This window comes from Theropithecus gelada, chromosome 1, assembly GCF_003255815.1.
Source record: "Theropithecus gelada isolate Dixy chromosome 1, Tgel_1.0, whole genome shotgun sequence".
Classification (NCBI taxonomy): Eukaryota; Metazoa; Chordata; class Mammalia; order Primates; family Cercopithecidae; genus Theropithecus; species Theropithecus gelada.
In genome coordinates, this window is record NC_037668.1 from 204,805,439 (window position 1) to 204,828,811 (window position 23,373).

Here is a 23,373-nt window from a genome sequence, read left to right on the forward strand (position 1 = left end):
AAGGGAGAAACGGAAATTTACCCAACATGCACCATATGCAAGTAAATACTACAGATGTGGTTTGCCTACCTACAACAACTTAGTGAAGACAAAGGTTTTGTCTGGAGCCCGACTACATGGGTTCCTCCTTTGGCAGCTGTGGGATCTCAAGAAGATGACAATTTCACTATGTTTCAGTTTGTTCATCTGAGAAAATGAGCCACCATCTAATGAGGTGGTTACTGTTTTTCTGACAGACTAATATACTAGGCTCATAGACCTAAAGCACTTAGAACAGCACCTGGCATACAGCAAGCACTCAATATATGTCGGCTACTTCTCATTTCCCTCACAGCACCCTCGTGAGGAAAATAAAACCCCACAATTAGGTGAACAGTGCTTTCCACTTACAGAGGAGGCATTTTACAAAGACAGGTAATTCACTAGCTCAGAGATACAGAAAGTGACAGAGGCAAGTAAACGCCATTCGTTTTCCACTGTGCAAGGCTAGCCGTGTTATGCTGTTACCAGCTACCGCCTACTGTAAAATAAAAAAAGTCACATACCTCTCAGTGAGTGACACTTCCTCAAGGAAGTCAGATTGTGCTAAAAGGAAATCAGATTGTGCTAATCTTGATGTCTCATCTCAACTAAAAAAAAAAAAAAAAGGTATTGTTTTCCCAGGTACACAATGCTAAAGAAAACCGCTGCCAAGTCTTAAAAGCAACCATCTCCTAGTGAGTTTGGTAGACCCAGGCCTTTCCCAAAGCAAACTATAAGGGAACTCACATAGAGAATGGGGAAAGAGAAAGGGAGGGGATTGATGGGTAAAAAGACCCACGACAGAACTTCAAAACAAAAAAAAATGTACACATGTATTTCGTTCCAGAGGCATCTGCTATTATTTATTAAACTGAAGCTAATAGCGCCCATTCTTAATGAATGAGCTGGCGTAGCTCCAATACACACACGGCACTGACACCCAGGCTCAAGGCCTGCAGGGGCCTTCTTTCACTCTGGGAGATACCTGACAGATCGCAGGTTAATCTTAAACAACTGGAAGCAAGATGTCAACGAGCAGATAAGAAGGGCTTGCTCTTTTTTTCCATTCCAGGGATCGAATTTTTAGGAACTGTTTTATACGAGACATTAACCCAGGAGATCAGGAAACCTGATTTCCAGGCCTAAGATGGGCCAGGCGTCTCCCTCCCGGGGCGGGCTCCGCAAGACGCCGGGCTGGGTGCTCATCCGTCCGCCCCTCCCTCGCCCCCTTGGTATCCTCGGGAGGCCGGCGGCGGGAACAGGGCTGTCCCGGGCCACCTGCCGTCTCCCCTGCCACCCTTCCAACAGTCGCTTCAGACTCAGGAGAGGCCGCCCTGGCCCCGGGAGCATGCCGTCAGCTCTTTTCTCGACTCGCCGCCCTGACCAGAGGCGGTTGCAGGAGGGCAAGCGGCGGCGTGGGTGGCAGCGGCGGGAAGCAGCCCGACAGGACCCCTGGCGGAGCCGGCTCCCGCGGATCGCGCGCCGCAGCCGGAGGCGTGAGGCCCGGGCGGCCCGTACCCCGGCCCCGGACCCCAGCCCCGTCGCCCCGTGGCCCCGGCCGACTTAGACGCCCGCCGCCGCCCACTCACCGCCGCACTCGGCAGAGTACTGGTCCCCCCAGTCCCCGGACTGCGGGCTGCAGCCGCCGCCGCCCGCCGGGGCCTCCTGCTGCTGCCGGTGCTGCAGCTCCTGCTTCAGCAGGGAGAGCGGCGAGTAGTGCTCGGTGGCCAGGGCTCCCGGCCGCGGCACGGCGGACAGGACCCCCAGCAGCAGCAGCAGCAAGACACGCCGGGCGGCGCCCGCGGCGGCCACAGCGCCGCCCCAGAAGCAGCAGCAGCAGCAGCAGCCGGCAGGTGCCATCTTCCCTCAAGGCGCATGTGCGACAGCCCTTGCCCGGCTCTCAGGCCTCCCCGCCTCTAACCCACAGCGGGCAGGTGGACCGTGGCAAGGGGGTGGGGCAAAGGGAGAAGCATTGTGTGCTGGGAATGGTAGTCCCAGCTCGACCAGCCCCTGGCCACCTTGCCGGTGCTGGGACTACGAATCCCATAAGCCCCGCGCGGCGCAAATCTTCCGGTCTGGCGTCTGACGTCTTACCCGCCACAGAATCGGAAGTTCTGAGCTGCAGTTGAGTGGAAATGGGCAACGGCGGGCGGAGCGGGCTGCAGCAGGGGAAAGGGAATGTGGATGGGGTGGCAGCGACTCCTACTGCTGCCTCGGCCTCCTGCCAGTACAGGTGCATCGAATGCAACCAGGAGGCCAAAGAGTTGTACCGAGACTATAACCACGGTGTGCTGAAGATAACCATCTGTGTGAGTTGTCAGATGTGGGGTGTCCTTGAGAAGAAAATGGCGCGGCGGGATTTGGGGACCGCGAGGAGCAGGGTCCTCTGATACAGTCTTTAGTTCGGTAGTTGATATTCCTGCCCGGGGTCTTTGCATGAATATCTGTACTGATAGAGAACTCAGCTACCCGACAGCGCTTTTCTCATCCTGGGGCATATTTGGGTGGTACGACCTAAGCTGGCGAACGGACTGGACCGCCAGGCAGAGGTAGATGTGGGCATTTTGCAGAGAAATGTAAAGATCAATTCGGTTGACATTTTGGTTCATGCCAAAGCTACTTCCTTGTAGCTCTTCTCCCTTTGACAGAGAGATGGTACCATCCTTACCCTCCACAACTCGTGTTGAATCCACCTACGATGCTTTTTAAGGTTTCGTCAATTGTACGAATTCGTCAATTGTCTGCTGTGTACAAAGCACTATGCTAGACGTTGGTGGTACAAAACCCAAAAGTGAGGAAGTAAAAATTCTCATTTCAAGGTGTTCGTAGTTTATTAAGAGAGAATAATCCTATGTTTAAAGAGTCTACAAAGTTGGAGGTTCTTTGGGGGTATTAATTAGCAAAGAACGTGTCACAGAATAGAGAGTACATTTTTGTCCCATTTTAGATCTTGTGATTTTCTAATAATCTCTTTAGTAAATTATGGTCTGTAGTAATATACAAGAGAATAGACAAACTGAGTGTATACCTATATAATCTGTCAACCACATAACGTTTTGGTGCATACACCCTCAATTTCCTGTTCCTCTCTCAAATGCTTTCCCTCCTTTGTCAAAATGTCAACCCTTGTTAAATCCAACATATTGCCCGGTCTTGTCCCTGTACCCATGCAGCAGTACGTTGCTGGGGGAAACAAATTTGTGACCATTAACCTCATGTGGGCCTTTCATGCTGTCTGGCAATCTTATTTCGTTTTTGTTTTTTTTGTTTTTTTTTTTTTTTTGAGATGGGGTCTCCCTCTGTCACCCAGGCTGGAGTGTAGTGGGGCAATCTCAGCCCACTACAACCTCTGCCTCCCGAGTTCAAGCGATTCTCCTGTCTCAGCCTCCCGAGTAGCTGGGATTACAGGCCCGCACTACCACGACGGGCTAATTTTTGTATTTTTAGTAGAGACCAGGTTTCACCGTGTTGACCAGGCTGGTCTCGAACTCCTGACCTCAAATGATCCACGCACCTCAGCCTCCCAAAGTGCTAGGGTTACAGGCGTGAGCCACCGCGAAAACAGAAGAGAACTTCCACCAGGTTTGCAACAACATAAACCAATATAAACACAATACTGGCATTTGTTATTTCTTTGCTGTATTCTTGTCTTCTTCTGCCTTCTGCTGGATCATGCCCACCAGCATGCATACTATTACTTCTTCCATCAAAAAAATAAAAATAAAACCAACACCACCAACAAAATACGCTTGCTGCCACTTCCCCCTTTAGCTTCTGCTCTTTTTCTTCTTAGTTAGAAAGCAGGCCTTCTAAGATATGTTTGTACTGTCTATTTCCTTTCCTAGTTTCTCTTGAACCTGCTTTAGTCACATTCGCACCCACATTTCATTAGAAACTGTTCTTGTTAAGATCACCACTTCCACTTTGCTAAATCCAGTAGTCGATTCTCGGTTAATGATCAGCAGCATTTTACCTCATGACTTTCTCCTCCTTGAAATGCTGTGTGCGCTTCTCAGGACTCAGTGCTCTTCTTATTGTCTTCTTACTTCACTGGCTATTACCCCTCAATCTCCTTTCTGCTTTTGCTTCACCTCCCTTAGCTCTTAATCATGGTGTATTCCAAGGCGTAGTCATTGGGCCTCCTTCTGTCTGCATGCTTTCCCTGGAAGAGCTCATTCTGTCTCATGGCTTTATATACCATCAACATTTGGACAATTTCCAAATTTATATTTCTACCCTGAACCTCTTCCCTAAACTGCAGATTTAAATGTCCAACTACCTACTTGACTTGTCCACTTGGATTTCAATAGACAGCTCACATATACCCATCACAGTTAGTGTTAACTTTACCATTTTAACTCCTAAAACCAAGAAACCTTGGTGTCATCCCTATTTCTACTCTTCCTCTCACATCCCATATTCAGTTATTCAGCAAATCCTGTTCTGTCTTCAAATTATGTTCAGAATCCACTACTTCTCACTACTCCTGCTGCTACAATCCTCATCCAAGCCACCATCATGTCTACCCGAACTATTGTTGTAACTCCTATCTGGTCTCCCTACATCATCGTTGCACTTCTTCAGTCTTTTCTCCACGCGGTAGCCAGGGACTGATCCTTGAAAAATATAATTTAGATCATATCATTCCTTTGACCAAAACTTTCTGATGGTTTTCCATCTCAGAGTTAAGGCCAGAATCCCTGAACTGGCTTATGAGGCCCTATGTAGTCTCCTGCTACTCTTTCCCTTCCTTATTTTACAGCAGTCCCACTGGCCTCCTGGTGTTTCTCAAACTAGGCAGGTTCCTTTCTCAGGGCCTTTGCACAATGCCTGGAGCACTCTTCTATCAGGTATCTGCGTGACTAATTCCCTTACCTCCTTCAAACATCTCAGAGAGTCTACTCTGACTACCCTATTGAAAAGTATGATAGGCTTCCCAGCTTTGTCTTTCTCTATAACGCCTATCTTCTAGTAATCTTGTATATAATTGACTTAGTGTTGTGTATCTTCTCCTACTGGAAAGTAATTTACACAAGGACAGACATTCTGTCTGTTTTATTCATTAACGTAGCTGTATCACTCAGAACAGCGACTGACATGTGGATGCCACTCAGTAAATATCTGTTGAATAAATGTATCCCTTCCAGGTTTTTAGATTAGCACATGCTTGGCCATCCAGGTAGGAGGAAGAGAACAAGATCTTATACGTGGTCTAAACTTAATAACTTTTGGACTGGTCCAATTAAATGGTTCATTTGGAAGATGATAACCACATAACTGAATATGGTCTGAAGAAAAGCTAGTATTTGTATATGCATTTTAGGAGTCTTTAAAAATACAAAAAATCTCTTTTTTGTTGGCATTAAGCTAACAAAATCCCTTTGCTAAACAACAGGTATTTGTTTTGTTTATGGAAAGGCAAAATAATTATTGGATAGCTGTTTAGGTCAACATTCACTTCCCCCCTCCCCTTTGTTCCCTAACATCATACTCTTTCTCCCAGGAGATGGATTTTGGAGTTATATTTGGAGTATTGAATGGTGGCACAGTACTTTATGGATTCGTTATTGTCCACAGTCATTCCATAATGAGACAGAGTTTGTAATAGCCTTGTCACTATCATACTAATGCATACTAAACTTTAGACGATAATAGCACCACTCAGGAAAAATCGTTTCGTTAATGCCAGACTAAAAAATTAAACCATGAAGCGATGAATTATTTTAAAGGCTCTCCAACCTCTGAGATACAAAAAGTAAGAAGTTTTTAGACATTAGACCATTTGTTGTGACATAATCTCCAGAGTTTCTAAGTGCTTACTCATACATACTTTGGTCTCTTCCCTACCAAACTTGGAGTCAGCAAGGTACTCAGCCTGATTGCTCACCTGTATTTTTCATCCCAGTCTCCTCTCCTTTTGCTCTGCTTGTTTTTTCACTGCTATTCCTCCCAGCTTGCCTTTCTGTGTTTCTCTTTCTTCTGTCTAATGTATCATGTGTCCCTTGCTTTTAGCCAATCCTGCTGCTTCAGCTCTTCACAATTTATTATAAGTATGCTTAAAGATACAGTACTTTTGGCCAAGCACGGTGGCTTATACCTGTAATCCCAGCACTTTGGGAGGCCAAGGCAGGCGGATCACGAGGTCAGGAGTTCAAGACCAGCCTGACCAACACGGTGAAAGCCCGTCTCTCTAAAGTACAAAAATTAGCCAGGCGTGGTGGTGCGTGCTTGTAATCCAGCCACTTGGGAGGCTGAGGCAGGAGAATTGCTGGAACCCAGGAGGCAGAGTTTGCAGTGAAGCTGAGATTGCGCCATTGCACTCCAGCCTGGACGACAGAGTGAGATTCTGTCTCAAAAAAAAAAAAGATACAGTACTCTGTATTTACTATAGGGCTTGGCTTATTTTAAGTGCACAGATATTTAATACATTCATTATTATGTTAACAAAACAAAACTCCTATAAGATTCTCCTAAGTTTCCATTTCCTTCAGCACTACAGCATTCGGCTCCCACCCTTGGGATCCTAGATGTGAGGATGAATAAGACATGGCCCTATCCTTGAGGAGCTTAAAGACTTAAAGAAGGGAAGGGAATGCTCCTAGAGATGACAGGAAGGAAACAGCAGGAATATTTAAGAACAAATTTGGTTTGGCTGATTTATATTCTAAAAGAGATCTGATTCGTCAGGCATTGGAGAACACAGCAGGACAGAGGAAGTCATATCCATATTGAGACAGGCAGTGGAAGCAGCCTGAATTCCCAGAGTATGCTTGGTCCTTGTGCTGTAGGGATTCTTTAGAGGAAGATTTTTCTCTTTTCAGGATACTTGCCTATAAAGTAGCAAATGAAACAATTTTGCCAAAATAAGAAACATAAGAAACATAGTTGCTAAATCTGGGCAGGCATGATGGTTCACATCTATAATCCCAGCACTGGGAGACTAAATGGCAGATCACTTGAGGTCAGGAGTTCAAGACCAGCTTTGGCAACATGGTGAGACCACCCCCTGCCCCCAACCCATCTATACTAAACTACAAAAATCAGCTGGGCATGGTGGCACATGCCTGTAGCCCCAACTACTCAGGAGGCTGAGGTGGGAGGTTCGCTTGAGCCCGGGAGGCAGAGACTGTAATGAGACAAGATCCCGCCACTGCACTCCAGGCCTGGGCGACAGAGTGAGACCTTGTCTCAAAAAGGAAAGAAAAGAAAAAAAGCATATATACTAAATTGAATAAATACGACTCCCAGTGGTCTGTTTTGGGATATCTACATTTGTTTGTTTCGTGTGTGCGTGTGTGTGTGTGTGTGTGTGTGTGTGTGTGTGTGTGTAGTTTTTCTCTTTACATTCAAGGTGAAGGCAGAGGGAAAGGAAGTTGCAAGCAGCACTTAAGGGAAAAGCAAATAACAGAGGGAGAACAAGGAAAGTGAGGTGTAAACTGAGAGGGAACCAGCGAATTCTAATGACTTCTCAGCATTTATAAAACACGCCGAATGCTAAGAAGGGAAATGGGCAAAGCACATAGGATATCACATACTACCAGAAGCTGCCTCCTCTGTTTGATTTCATATCACCCTGTGCTCATCCCATTGTAGCCGTTGGATGCTACACAGTCTGATGAACTGTGGTCATCAGACCATATCATAGAGGCATATTTGTCTTCTGCTTCTAAACTGTTAGGTCCTTGAGGATAGAAACTGTGGCTGAAGGTGAGTATCCAGCACCTTGCAAGTTCCTGGTCCATACAATGGCCAAGAAAAGAGAGCGATTGTTATGCATGCGATAGCAGCTCCAAAGACTTTTGTCAAACAGATGAATGCAAAAGGAATAACAGCTGCTGTGTCTCTTGGTGTTGGTTTCTGCCTGCCTCCTTCCAAGTATTGTCCAAATCCCCAGCCTTAGACTTGTGATGCTGTCCAAAAATGGGTTTTAGAGAACATTTAAAGGACAGAGAGGACCCCTGACTTCTTAGGGTTTCCATTTTAACATGAAGCAGCCTCTCTGGTGTCCCAATATTGCACGTAGAAAGGAAGGAGATATGCTCCCCGTGAGTAGCCAAGGAAGACCTATCAAACAGCTCTTTGTCATGGACATGGAATTTCTGATTCTGCGGCTTCTGTTTAGATGCTGGCTTATTCCCTGCTCAGATAAAGAACTGCAAAAATATTAACTCCTTATGCCTCAGTTTGATTAAGCAGATTTTTTTTCTTTTTTTTGAGACGGAATTTTGCTCTGTCGCCCAGACTGGAGTGCAGTGGCCCGAACTCGGCTCACTGCAAGCTCCACCTCCCGGGTTCACACCCCATTTTCCTGCCTCAGCCTCCCAAGTAGCTGGGACTACAGGCACCTGCCACCACACACGGCTAATTTTTTGTATTTTTTTTTTTTAGTAAAGATGGGGTTTCACCATGTTAGCCAGGATGGTCTCAATCTTGTGACCTCATGATCTGCCCACCTTGGCCTCCCAAAGTGCTGGGATTACAGGCATGAGCCACAGCGCCCGGCCCTGATTAAGCAGAATTAAGTTTGAGGTAACAGCACATCTCCCGTCATTGGATCACTTGGTAACTGAAAAACATACCTATTCCTGTAATGACGCAAATGAAGTGGAGAAACTATGTAAATTGGGAACACATCCAATTTTTTATTACATTTGAATTGCAGGGTCAGTATTCTTCAGTGCACTTCATTTTTCTTCCAGCACTTTAATGTAGTTAAAAGGCCAGCCTAGACTGTTTTTATACTCGCAACTCTTCTATTTTATCTCCTCAAAGTTTCCAAATGTTATGCGTGTGAATTGTAGCCATTCCAGTAGTCCCCATTCTCTTTGGGGGATAAATTCCAGGACCCACAATGAGTGCCTGAAACCATAGGTAGTACGGAACCCGATTACCATCAGTTGGAACACATTTCTGTTCATGCCTTCCACCCACAAATGTAATACTTTTCCCATCTTTCTTTCTTTTTTTTTTTTTTTTTTTTTTTTGAGAGAGAGACAGAGACAGTCTTGCTTTGTTGCCCAGGATGGGCTCGAACTTCTGGCTTCAAGTGATCCTCCCACCTCGGACTCCCAAAGTGCTGGTATTACAGATGTGAACCATGGCACCTGGCCCTGCCTTTTCCATCTTAGCACTTCTCACATACTGTGGCCTTAATTTTTGCAGTATGAAACGCCACAGCAAAACTAGCACAATTTATTTTCTTTACAGTTGCACAGGTAGAAGATTCATTCTTACCATAGATCTTAACCTCAGCATAAGATTGTTTTTTTCCTTATTAGCCGAGAACTTTCACCTTTTCACTTAAAGCATTTTACAGCTTCTCTTTGGCTGTAAAATTGCCAGCATCACTACTCTCGTGCTTTGGGGCCAATGTTGAGTCAAAGAAGGGTGACTTGAACCACAAGCACTGCAATACTACGATCCTTAATCCTGTTAACCTGGACAGCAACTAGATGGCTAACAGGCAGGGAGCATCTGCAACGTGGACACACTAGACAAAGGGATGATTCACATCCCGGGCAGTAGAGCAGGACAGCGTGCAATTTAAAACTTAGGATTATTTCTGGATTTTTCCATTTAATTTTCAGAATGTTGTTGACCTCAGGTTACAAACTGCCGAAAGCAAAACTGTGGCTATGGGAGTACTGCTCTAGTTTTATAAAGTGAATAGTAGCTTTGATGCAACTTTGTGACTAGTACTGCTTTAGAGGTCACATTTCTAATGAGCTTGTTTGTGTATACCTGCATTTTTTATGTTCTAATGGTGTGGGAATTTGGTAACATTGTAATCACATGTGTCTAGAGAATCTGAACTCTAAATTGGTGACCCTTCAGGGGGGAAGAAAGCCATTTAATGTGAACTGCTAAGAGCCAAGGGAGCCTTGATTTTGGAACCTAGATCTAGGCTGCACAACCTAGTTCCTTACACAGCCCAGCACTCTCCATTGCCTCTACTCTAGCAGAGAAAAACCATTTTCTTTCCATATCCTTGATGTTACTGGAGAAAATCCCAGGCTTCCCCTGTTACCGGCCACCTCAGGATCTTTGGAATTGTGCCCCGTTCTTTACCTGCTTGCAGCTCTCAGTAGTTCTGGGGACAAGGTAACTTTACTGAGTACTTTTCTCCAAATCATATGCCAAGAACCACAAAGTCAGGGGCATCTAGCCAAGAGGCAATAATTTATCAATGAAAGTGCATTATAAATGTATTTATTTTATAATAATTCCTACAAATTGAAAGTAGAATTGGACATAGAGTCTGTATAGATTGAAAGTAAAATCTTCTACAATACTTTCCTGCCTAAACTCAGTCTTTAAATTAGATATATTTTTAGCTTCTTGAATATGAGGTTAAAATATTAATATTCCTAGCCTAGAAGATTATATTTAGTCCTTTCTGAAACCCTTTCTTATGTAGACGAACATTTTATATCTGAATGGAAGTTTATATAAATAATTGCTAATGGCCGGGCGCGGTGGCTCAAGCCTGTAATCCCAGCACTTTGGGAGGCCGAGACGGGTGGATCACGAGGTCAGGAGATCGAGACCATCCTGGTGAACATGGTGAAACCCCGTCTCTACTAAAAAATACAAAAAACTAGCCGGGCGAGGTGGCGGCGCCTGTAGTCCCAGCTACTCGGGAGGCTGAGGCAGGAGAATGGCGTGAACCCGGGAGGCGGAGCTTGCAGTGAGCTGAGATCCGGCCACTGCAACTCCAGCCCGGGAGACAGAGCGAGACTCCGTCTCAAAAAAATAAATAAATAAATAAATAAATAAATAAATAAATAATTGCTAATATGGCAATATTGCTATATGTGTCCAAAATAGACCCTGCTGTTTTGAAATCCTTGAGGATTCCAGAAAGTATACATTTGCTTGTTCTAATATTATCCTGCATTATTTCAGAAATCCTGCCAGAAACCTGTGGACAAATACATTGAGTATGATCCTGTTATCATCTTGATTAATGCTATATTGTGCAAAGCTCAGGCCTACAGACATATTCTTTTCAATACTCAAATAAATGTAAGTTGTGATCATTTTATTTTTTAATTTTATTTGATGCTGTTGCATTTTGAAAAATAAGAATTTTAAGCAGAACTAAAGAATATTATAAAAGAGAAAAAGAAATTCTAACTTAAGAGGGTCTTTTATTGCAACGTATCTGGAAGTTTCTAGAAATAATAGATGTTGATTTTAAAAGGTGCATAATGCTCAATGAGTGTTTAAGAATGTGGTCACTGGCAGGAAACTGACAAGTCATAATCTGAATTACCTGCTAGTAAATAGAAACAATCATCACTGGTTTTTAACAGAATACAATTAGACATATCCAAGTAGGGAGAGAATTATACCTAAATGAGGTAAGCAAACATTAAAAGAAAAATGTTTTTAAAAACATAATTTATTGCATTTTATACTTTGCTATTAAAGGAATGTATAAGATAAATAACTTTCAGTTTAATCAAAGTTTAATCCTGATTTATAAAGTTGAATAGAATTGTGAACTCTTTAATAGTTTGGGTAGAGTTGACAGATAACATAGAGGACAGTCAATTAAATTTGAGTTTCATATACACCACGAATTAATTTTTTAGTATAAGAATATCCTTAATATTTCATGGAACGTACTTACACAATAAAAATTTATTCGTGCTGTATGTGAAACTCAAATTTAACTGGGCATCCTGTTATTTTATTTATTTATTTATTTTTGAGACAGAGTCTTGCTCTGTCACCCAGGCTGGAGTGCAGTGGTGTAATCTCGGCTCACTGCAGCCTCCACCTCCTGGGTTCAAGTGATTCTCCTACCTCAGCCTCCCAAGTTGCTGGGATTACAGGCATGTATCACCATGCCCAGCTAATTTTTGTATTTTCAGTAAAGATGGGGTTTCGTCATGTTGACCAGGCTAGTCTGGAACTCCTGACCTCAAGTGATCCGCCCACCTCTGCCTCCCAAAGTATTGGGATTACAGGCATGAGCCACTGTGCCCAGCCTCTTCCTCACTTTATTTTGATGGAGAAAGTTCAACCTGAAGGAGGACTACATAGAAAAAATACAATTTTTGTTGCCTAGTATTTTTTATTTTAGCCAAAATTTCAGACTCTTAAGAACTTCCAGATTTTATTTGTTCTCTTTTAATATATTGAATCATACTCATCCAGGCAGAGGTATTTTTTAAAAATTGATGTTCAGACTAATAGTTGCTTATTCAATATCATAGAATCTTCAGATTAAATCTGTTCTCTTATTGCTGTTCCCACATATACATGAATCACATAAGTTTTTTGCTTGATTCTGTGGAAAGGACAGAAGTAAAAAATGTGTAATGAAAGATGAACTATTATTTAAAGCAGTCATTCTTAACTAGGGGTGCACATTAGAATCCCCCCAGAACTGTTGCAAAATATGGATGTCTGTGTTTTACTACAAAGATTCTGAATCAGGACTGGGGCTTAGACATTTAAATTTTTGAAGAAATCTCCCCATGTGCTTCTGGGGGACATTGCTGATTAAAACCCACTGATTACAAAATGACTACAATTAGCCACTTAGTTGGGCAGTTCTGAATTTGAAAAGTGACTAGGTGGGATGCCACAAATACTCTGTACCTGTTGATATTAGTGCAACTGTTTCGTTACCTAATTGAATGGCAATGTCTTTGACTATCAGATCCATGGAAAACTCTGCATATTTTGTTTGCTTTGTGAAGCATACCTGAGGTGGTGGCAGCTTCAAGATTCCAACCAGAATACTGCCCCTGACGACTTGATCAGATATGCTAAGGAATGGGATTTCTATAGAATGTTTGCGGTTGCTGCTTTAGGTAAGGAGATGCCACGCTTTCCATTCTTAGTTAACTATTCTTACTTAACTAATCTGGTTAAAACTAAGACATGTAGTCTTAATCGTTGGTAAGAAGAGCTAGTTAATATGGGACTTGAGATGGAATTTTCAGCTCCACCACTACTAACCTACGAAGTGAGTATGTTTGAATCACCTGCTTTTTAAAAATCTGTTACAACATATATGGTATGGAAATAGTTGTGCTTATCAGATTAGAAAGTTTCATAAAATATTTTGAAGCACAATATTGTTGATAAAAATTCTTTTATTTTTATTATTATATATTTTTTGAGACAGGGTCTCACTCTTGCCTAGGCTGGAGTGCAGTGGCACAGTTACAGCTCACTGCAGTCCTGACCTCCTGGGCTCAAGCAATCCTCCTGCCTCAGCCCCCCAGGTAGCTGGAACCACAGATATGCACCACCACACCATGCACCACCTGCAGCTAATTTTTATATTTTTTGTTGAGATGGGGGTCTCCATGTTGCCCAGGCTGGTCTTGAACTCCTGGGCTCAAGCAGTCCTCCCACCTCAGCCTCCCAATAGGATTACAGGTGTGAGCCCCTGTGCCTGGCCAATAAAATTCTTAATGTTTAAGTTTTGATTATCCAGTCTGAAAGTTACCTAGGTCCTATCTTTATTAATAGAGATAATTGCCAGACATTACGCAATGTATTGTACTAATTCCATTATACTAATGCAGTGTATTTTATAGGGTTCGTTATTTTTTGTTACTTGTTACTTATCTGACTGCATGCAGGGAATTTGGCTACTTCTCAAAATTCCTTAAGTTCAGGAAGTGCTTTTCAGAATTTGACTTCATAAGTTATTGTTTTCCTATTGTCAGAATTGTGTTGAGCTAATTTCTGTGACTATTTTGTTGCTAGTTCCATGCTCCTCTGCTTCTCAACTCTTTGATTATAATGAAATCTTACTTTAGTAATACTGAGTCTCCAGTGCACTCCAATACCACATTTCTGGTCTGTGTGTCTTCTTTTGTCCTCTTTTTTTCTCTATCTGCCCTCGCTCTCTTGGTCATATAACCTGTCTGCTGAGAACTCTCAAATGTCCATCTCTAATCTAGATCTTTCTCCAGACCTCTAGACTCTGCATCCATCTGCCTTCTCAACATCACCACTTGGATATCTAATAAATCACCATACCCGTAATTAAGCTCCTCATCTCTCTGCCTCTACCACAGCCTCTCCCTTCTCAGTTGTAACTCCATTCTTTTAGTTGCATTAACCAGAAAGCCTTGCAGTCATCCCTGGTGCCTCTTTCTTTGATACCCCATAGTCAGGTCATCAGGAAATCTCGTTGGCTCCACCTTCAAAGTACTTCTACTTTTTTTTTTTTTTTTTTTTTTGACATGGAGTCTCACTCTGTCACCCAGGCTGGAGTGCAGTGGCACCGTCTTGACTCACTGCAACCTCTGCCTCCCGGGTTCAATCTATTCTCCTGCCTTAGCCTCCCGAGTAGCTGGGATTACAGGCGTGCACCACCATGCCTAGCTAATTTTTGTATTTTTAGTAGAGACAGGGGTTCACCATGTTGGTCAGGCTGGTTTTGAGCTTCTGACCTCATGATCCGCCTGCCTCTGCCTCCCAAAGTGCTAGGATTACAGGCATAAGCCACTGCGCCCAGCCACACTACTACTACTCTCCATTCCCTCCAGGGCTGCCACCCTGGTGTAGGCCACCCTCATCCTTCACCTACGTGACTACAGTAGCCACCTTGTATTTGCACGAACACAGAGTAGTCCTTTTCAACCAAATCAGATCATGTCACTGTTGTGCTAGAACACAGTAGCTCCCCGTTGCACTCAGAGTGCAAGCTGAAGTCTTTACAGTGGGCCTTGTACTGGAATCTGCCCCTCCCAGTACGTCTCTCATTTTATCCACAGCTGTCGTCTCCCATGTCTACTCTGACCCTCCCCATCTAGTTAACTTGCTTCAGAAACACTGGAAAACTTCCACCTTAAGGCCTTTGAAGTGGCTCTTCCTGTGCCTGGAATGCCTGTCCCCCTAATGCCCAGATGTCTGACTCCTGCACACCCCTCAAGAGTTTGCTGAAATGACACTTTCTCAATTAAGTGTACCCTGATCAGTGCTACCACCTCCCCTGGCACTCCTGATCTCCTGTTCACGCTCTACTTTGTTTTTCTTATGGTACTTACCATTTAACATATCACAGAAGTTACTATCTTTTGTTAGTGCCTTTCTCCACTAACATATCAATTGAATGAGGTCAGAGCTCTTTGTTTTACTCACGGTTGTAGCTCAAGCACTTAGGTGCCTGGCCCATAGTAGGTGCTTAATAAATATTTGCTCAGCCGATTGAATGAATTATTGCATACTACATTCATGTACGCACTCTAACTTGAGCAAGTCATCATCAGTTACACTCGGTGATTATTCATTCATTATTCATTATTATTCATTCCCTTAATAAATATTTTTAAAATACTTATTAGGTGCCAGTTACTACTTTAGGTACTAGAGATATATCCATGGAAAATACATAGAAAAATCTCCGCATCCATTATTATTTAATTACTAAGGCTTATGACAGCTTAACCGCCATGATGTCCAGTCTATCGATAATTTTATATACAATTTGGACTTTGCGGCAATTTAAAATATTTGAAATATACAAAAGAATATGTTAGCCTTTTTATCTTATGAAGCATAATACTACTAAAAACATCCTTGAGCACATCATCTAGCCCAAGAATTAGAACCTAATATGATTTTAAACTTTAAAGCAAAGCCTCTTAAAATTTTTTTTTAATTTTTATTTTTTTAAGAGTCAAGGTCTTGCTCTGTCACCAAGGCTAGAGTGCGGTGGCACAGTCATAGCTCACTGCAGCCTGGAGCTCCTGGGCTCAAGGGATCCCCCTGCCTCCGTCTCCTGAGTAGCTGGGACTACAGGTACATGCTACTGTGCCTGGCTAATTTTTAAAAAAAATTATGTAACGACAGTATCTTACTCTGTTGCCCAGGTTGGTCTTGATCTCCTGGGCTCAAACAGTCCTCCCATATGGGCCTCCCAAAGTGCTGAGACTGCAGGCATCAGCCACTGCTTCTGGCCCTTCTTAAAATTTCTAAAGATAAACTGTTATATGTCCATATTTTGTATATAGTATTAAAAACCAGGCTTGTTTTTAAATGGGTTAGAATTCCTATAGCAACTACTCTGTAGTAGACGTTTTGATGCTTAATCAGAAGTTTCTTTCTACTGTTACTTAACTTTTTTTTATGTGTCTCAGTCTAATCCCTAATTAGACTGTATAGTCCAAAAGAATTTCTTAGCTGGGCATGGTACCTCACGCCTGTAATACCAGCACTTTGGGAGGCCAAGACAGGTGGATTGCTTGAGCTCAGAAGTTGGAAACCAGCCTGGGCAACATGGCAATACTCTGTCTCTATAAAAATTACAAAACTTAGCTGGGCATGGTGGCATGTGCCTGTAGTCCCAGCTACTTGAGGGGCAGAGACAGGAGGATCACTTGAACCCAAGAGATCAAAGCTGCAGTGAGTCACGTTCATGCCACTGCACTCTTGCCTGGACGACAAAGTAAGACTCTGTCTCAAAAAAATAAAAGAATATCTTACATAAATAAAGCATTTTATAATTTAAAAACTGCTTTTACAGGAATTATTTAATTTTCACAATCATCCTCTGAGGTAAGTAGGTAGGTTAGGGGTTCCCCCATCTATAGCTGCGGAAACATAGATGTATAGATTTTCCCGAAGCCTCACAGTGGGTCACTATCAGTGCTGAGACTGAGGAAAGTCTCCCGACCCCCTTCAGTGTTTTCCACACTGGGGTATTCTATAGGTAGGTAGCAGCTCCTACTGAACTGACCTGACTGATGAGAGCCTGAGGGCTGGTGTAGTTCCGTAAATCTCATAAATCCTACATTTAAAAGATGTGGAGGTTATCTAGTCTAGCTTGTCTGGTGCAAGAAATCTTTCCGTCTAGATTCCTGAGAGAGGTTGTAGCTTTGAATGTCTCCAGTGACAGGAGTCAACCTACCATTGTTAGATGGTTCTTGTTATTTGCTATTCATTCACTATGTATTCATTCAAGGAATTATTTATTATTTTTATCCAAAATCCAAGCTTTACAATCTACCTGAGTAGATTCTTGTAGCTGACAAGCCTTTTAGTTATTTTGAAGGGAGATAGCATGAAATACATCCTATTTCATGGAGGTTAACCATCCTAAATTATTTTTATTGATCCTAATCCACCTACATTTGGAACCTCTTTAGTTTGGTTTTATTAAGTTCAAAAAAGAGGATAGTTGTTTCTGCTGTAATATAATACATGTGTCCAGAGAAACCTAATTCTGCAGACACCTAAACTGCTAATAACATAGCTTATATGGGAAAAAAAAAAATGAGGGACCGGCCACTCAGAATGGATACAGTTGGGTAATCAGATGACTAACAATCCTAATAAAAATTACAGCACAGTTAAAAGAGATGTTAAATTCCTAGTTAGCAGAAGCTGAACAGATTGTGCTGTGTTCTGACCGTAGGGGACAGTGGAACTATTGCTGCTGCTACTCTGGACTCTGTCCTGTGAATACTTTCTGGAAGTGTAAGGAATTGCATTTTAAAATGTCGTTAAAATGAGTAAAGGAAGTCTCAATTAACAATATTAGGCTGGGCGCGGTGGCTCAAGCCTGTAATCCCAGCACTTTGGGAGGCCGAGACGGACGGATCACGAGGTCAGGAGATCCAGACCATCCTGGCTAACACGGTGAAACCCCGTCTCTACTAAAAAATACAAAAAACTAGCCGGGTGAGGTGGCGGGCACCTGTAGTCCCAGTTACTCGGGAGGCTGAGGCAGGAGAATGGCGTAAACCCGGGAGGCGGAGCTTGCAGTGAGCCGAGATCCGGCCACCGCACTCCAGCCTGGGCGACAGAGCGAGACTCCGTCTCAAAAACAAACAAACAAACAAAAACAATATTAAAAATCATGTGGATAATAGGCACTTAAATAGTGGAAGAATGCACAAAGAAAAATGTCTTCCTGTGTTATCCCATTCTTAGGATGGGTCCCATCTTTCAGGCTGAAAAGCCACCATTCTCCTGTTTTATTCTTTGGAGAGCTCTTACACTGAAGATGTTTAAGCCGAATCTTACTTCCTTCAAGGAACTTCAGAAAGTTGATGATTACAATTCTTATGAGTTACTTTTTCTTCAGTGGATAATGTTTCTGAAATTATACCAGCAGGATCTGACACAAAAGCCAGAAGTTTATTTTAAAAAAAAGAAGAAGAAAAAGAGATTGTGATCTTGAGAAAGTATTTCTTATGAAGTCAGCTGCTAAGCTGTAATTTGGAACTGTGGTTTATTTGTTTTTAGGGTGATATATTTTGGATGGGGACATTCATACTTTTATTTTCCATTTCTTCTTTAGAACAGACTGCCTATTTTATTGGCATTTTTACCTTCCTGTGGGTAGAACGGCCCATGACGGCGAAAAAAAAGCCCAACTTCATTTTGCTGCTGAAAGCATTATTATTATCTAGCTACGGAAAACTCTTGCTGATTCCAGCTGTCATTTGGGAACATGACTACACACCTCTGTGCCTCAAACTCATTAAAGTATTTGTTCTAACATCAAATTTTCAGGCAATTAGAGGTATGTTTCTGTGTTTATTCTGCCTTCTCAGCTTTCAACCCATAAAAAGCTTAAAGCCTTGTTTCTAGGGTGCAGTTTTTATATAACCTGTTGAACACTGGAATTCTTCATCACATAGTGACAATACCTAACACTTCTATAGCAGATACTCAGTGTTTTGTTACATTTACCCATGTAATACTTTATAGTTTTCAAAATGCTCTCATATGCATCATCTGTGTCCTGTGAGGTTAGTAGAACAGCCATTATTTGATTTTATGAATGAGCTCCTGGGACTCTGAGGGTTAAGTGACTTGTCCAAAGTTACATGGCTGGGCAGTTATCAAGTCAGGAGAGAATGCTGAGTATCTGCCTCTCAATCCAGGACAATTTCTGCTATACCAGGAAGAGCAGCCCTGTGTGCCTTCATTTTACCCATATATTGTACACACTGCTATTTTATTTACTTTTATTTTATTTATTTTTTTGAGACAGGGTGTCACTCTGTCACCCAGGCTAGAGTACAGTGATATGATCACAGCTCACTACAGCCTCTACTTCCTGAGCTCAAGTGATCCTCCCACCTCAGCCTCCTGAAAAGCTGGCCACAGGTATATGCCACCACACCCCGCTAATTTTTTGTAGACACAGGGTTTCAACATGTTGCCAGCCTGGTCTTGAACTCCTGGGTTCGAGCAGTCTGCCCACCTTGGCCTCCCAAAGTGCTGGGAACAGGCATGAGCCACTGTGCCTGGCCGAATTCCTCTTTTAAATGCACTTATTACCTGATACTTTTTATCAGAACGCTTGTCATCTTGCAAACTGTGACACTGGAAGTATCATTTTTTTGTTGTCGTTATTCTCTTATAGCCTTAGAATTTTTTGTTTTCTCCTTTGATATTCATGGGAATCTGCCACTTGATTTGAGGAGGAGGGGCTTAGTGTTTTGTTGTAAGCAGAGGCTTTGGTTCTCTAAATAAACATGTAGATGGAAAAGTGGGAGAAGGTAACAGCACAGATTAATAAGAACAAAAATAGATTTTTCTAAAAACAGCTTTACAGAACAATTCATACTACACCAAAATTCACATATCAATATCGTTTCATTAATTCTGGACTTATTGGCTGCCTTCTTTTTTCCAGTGACCCTCAACATCAACCGAAAGCTCTCCTTCTTGGCCATGGTGAGTGGCTTACTGCTGGAAAGCATCATGGTCTACTTCTTCCAGAGTATGGAATGGGATGTTGGAAGTGATTGTGCCATCTATAAATCTCAGGACTTCTGAAGAGGTACTGAAAGCATGTGGTGTTCATGCATTCAGACATATAGCCTTCTCAAATTAGACAGATGTCATTGTAAAAGAAGTCGGTGCCCTTACATAACCCATTCTCTAGCGTCTAATTGCCTCTAGGTCACCCTCATCTTCCTCGAGGACTTTAGTACATGGCTCCCAGGGGTCTTCTCTTTAGTTCCTTTTGTCACCCTCTGGGACATCAACATCCATGTTTTTGTTGCTTCTAGGGTCCTATCCTCACAATTTTTCTAACACCTCCACTCCCACCCATTCTACTAGGATTGTAGACTCTAAAACTGTCTCCTACCCTTCCCAGCCATTCTCCACCCTCCCTTCCCCCATGCCAGCTTTTTGCTGCCTTTCTCACCTCTAGTCTCTTGACCTCTCACTTTCCTCTGCTTCTGACCCGCCTTGCCTCTTTTTTAACCACACCTGGAACCTGTAGGCTGCGTTGTGCTCTTCTCTGTTAGTACGTTGGCATCTATCAGCCTTTTGCCTTCCATCATACACCCTTTGCTAAGGCTGTTTGGGTGGGTCTTGCCACCTGTCTCCTAGAGAGCCTTGCAGTGTTTCCTGCGCAGCCACCTCTGCCAGTGCACAGAACCTCAGAAGATGTCATGCTGCTCCTGTGCCTTCATAGTCACCTCCAGTGACCCTTCTATCAGAGGGCCATACCTTAGTTGTTTTGTTCTGGTCGTCCCCTGTGTCTGCTCTGACTTTGCTGAGAAGTGAGACCTTCGCAAGTTCCTTAAGCTTCCCTCTTTACTTCAGGTCCTCTTCGATCTCCCTCGTTCTTTCCTCCTTCTCTCCTTCCTATCTCATGTTGTGCTCAGCTTCCTCTCTGGGGCTGTTTCTGATCTGTGGGTGTCCCCCTCTCTCCAGTCACAGCCAGACTGTGGATGGCAGCCTCTGTGTTAGGAAGCAGGACCTTAGGCAGGATCCCGGAAGGCTGGGCCAGAGAGTGAGGAAAACACTGGAGCAGAGGGACAGAGTTGAGGCTGCGCTTTGGTCTCTCCCTCCTTGCTCTGTTACATCCTCCTTGCAAGTAGCGGCTGTAAAGCTTCTTCTAACACGCCGTCCTCCACTCCTCCACTCCTGTTGCCTCAGTCTCTCTTCATGCCCAGCTAATCCTCCTTTTTGGGTCTTCAGACATATTGCTGCTTCATTGACCCTCTCTCTTGTATAGCAGCTCTCTCCCTCTGCCTGTGTACATGCAAGCTCTTCATTCCAGAACAGTTGATGTAAGCCTGCTTCCCCTCCTTCTTCACTACCTTTTCTCTTTATAAAACATACTTTCACCCAGAGTCTCCTGAACCTATGCTCCTAAAATTCACAAGGAGAGCAGGGCACAATAGCTCATGTCAGTAATCCCAGCACTTTGGGAGGCCGAGTCAGGAAGACGGCTTGAGCCCAGGAGATCAAGACCAGCCTGGGCAACATAGTGAGACCCCATCTTTATAGGGAGAAAAAAAAAAAACAATAGCTGGGCATGGTGGCATACACCTGTACTCCCAGCTACTCAGGAAGCTGAGGTAGGAGGATTGCTTAAGCCCGTGAAGTTAAGGCTACAGTGAGCTGTGATTGCACCACTGCACTCCAGCCTGGGTGACAGAACAAGATCCCGTCTCAAAAAAAAAAACATAAGGAAGCCAATTCCCACTTGTTTTCTGAGTCCTCCTCCTCCCTCAGCTCTGCTCCAGAAACCTCTGGCTCCTGGCTCCTCCTGAAATAGAACACCCAGTCCCTTCCTGTTAGATCTTTCTTTACTGACTTCTTTGCCTGTGCCAGGATTCTGTCCTCAGCCCTATTCCTTCCCCGCTCACTGTGCACATAACTGTGCACTTTCCTTCCAGGCCTCATACCTCCAGCTTCCCCTCTCTGCCAGGTCCCCTGCCTGCTACCAGGACGGTCCTGCCATTACCTCAAGTGTCCACAGGTCTGATATGGAATTCAGTGTCACCTGCACTCTCCTGTTGAAGCAGAGTCCTTTTCTGATAGTGTTTCTCTTGAAATGCTCCTCATCTCTTTTCACTCAGACCTCACCCTCTCCTGCCTAAAGGTTCTAACACCTCCAAACCAGCCTGCAACCCATACTGCTGCCATGTAAGTCTTCAGGGAGCACCATTCCTGGGGCCTTCTCAATTTTTCCATCATTTCTGATTGCTGACATAGGAGTTTCTTGTCTCTTTCCGAAGAATGTCTTTAGTTTTCTCTGAGCATTAGTGTGGCCCTCCATAATGTCATCCTAATTGATCTCCCCAGGCATGTTCCTACTTACGTTCCACATCCACCACAGGTCCTCTCTTCTCCAAACTTGCCTTATGTTCTCCTTGGGTCCTGCAGGGCCCTCGTCTCCACCTAACCAAATATGGTCAGCTTTGCCTCTCCATGGAATAAGTGAAGACTTTCCAAAAACTCCAGTTTGCAGTGCTTTCTCCGTTTACTTCCTAGTGCTCAACTTAACACCTAGAGCAGTCACTTGCCCAAGAACTTCTGACATTGCCCCAGGGTCAGATCTTTTGTTTCTGCTTTCATAAGTGCATCTGCTTGTCCAACAGTCAATTATAATTTATAGTTAGGAAAATAAGGTCATATATCTTCAATCACTTGAAAGCCATTACACTGTTTTTTATGATCTCATGTTTTATACTTATCTGTGTCTGGCATTAAAATTTCATGTGTTTATGCCTCACTCCCCCAGCCTGCTCAGAAGTCTGGTGCTGGGAGAGGCATGCCTTGGGTTCCTTTGTATCCACCTTAACTCAGGACTTGCCCTAGTAAGTGTCTGTCAGTTTGATTTTTCAGCAGAATGTGCCATTCTAAATACATCCTTTATTTTTCACAGTTTTATTCATCTTTACTATCTGTGGCATGACCAGCTGTATCTGAAAGAGAAAAGACATGAAATATAAACCAACCTCCTCATTTCTGTTGAGTAAAATGAAGCAAAGATTGGAAACACTTTCTGAAAAAGAAAGCAATGATAATAGCAGTGGATACCCACCCCCACAGATGCACCCAAGAGACAAGCCATTTACATACAGATATTCACAGTCACATATAGAAACACCCACACGGACACAAAGAATGTTGCTGCAGAGACTAAATGACATGCAACAGGTGAAGATGTATATGTTATACACAAGCCCAGGTAAGCACTCATAATTCACACATAATAAAACATCTAGGTTTCATTCCTTTGACATGTTTGTATCTTTTTAATTTAAATGTTGTTACTGGCTTAAAATATTTTGTGTTCTTACAGTAGAAACGCTTTTAATAAAGTATTTCAGAATAAACCGAGTTTTTATAAATTTTCAATTCAGTAATTAAGGTAATCTTTAAAATTGGGTGATCCAAAAATAAATGATAATGAAAACCACTGAGTTATATACTTTACAAGGGTAAATTACATCTGAATAAAGCTGTGATTAAAAACAAATAACACCTCTCCCCTTTCCACTCTCCCTGTTTCATTCATTTGTTCTTTCATTATTATTCATGCCACAGATACTTACTGAGCACCTGCTGTCTCTGTGGCAGACCCTGTGGTTACAGGAGTGAATAAGACAT

General features: G+C 43.1%; 2 protein-coding genes across 5 annotated transcripts in view; one reads left to right on the forward strand and one right to left on the reverse strand.

The window, feature by feature from the left end:
- Positions 1–1,923, reverse strand: part of TTC13 (tetratricopeptide repeat domain 13) — a 76,284-nt gene extending 74,361 nt beyond the window's left edge. For 2 of the 3 annotated variants that reach the window (XM_025397317.1, XM_025397311.1), the window contains exon 1: positions 1,611–1,923. In XM_025397317.1, the coding sequence (XP_025253102.1) occupies positions 1,611–1,881 (271 nt within the window). In that variant the 5' untranslated portion in view covers positions 1,882–1,923. The remainder of the gene's footprint in view (positions 1–1,610) is intronic. The other variant, XM_025397326.1, reaches the window with a different exon arrangement.
- Positions 1,897–23,101, forward strand: ARV1 (ARV1 homolog, fatty acid homeostasis modulator). Of its 2 annotated transcripts, XM_025397336.1 has the most exons (6): positions 1,897–2,330; positions 10,927–11,046; positions 12,695–12,848; positions 18,302–18,526; positions 19,649–19,795; positions 22,646–23,101. In XM_025397336.1, the coding sequence occupies exons 1-5, from the start codon at positions 2,157–2,159 to the stop codon at positions 19,789–19,791; spliced, it is 816 nt and encodes a 271-aa protein (XP_025253121.1). In that variant the 5' UTR covers positions 1,897–2,156; the 3' UTR covers positions 19,792–19,795; positions 22,646–23,101. The 2 variants fall into 2 exon arrangements, with proteins under 2 accessions (XP_025253121.1, XP_025253128.1); XM_025397343.1 differs by lacking the exon at positions 10,927–11,046.
- Positions 23,102–23,373: the final 272 nt, after the last annotated feature.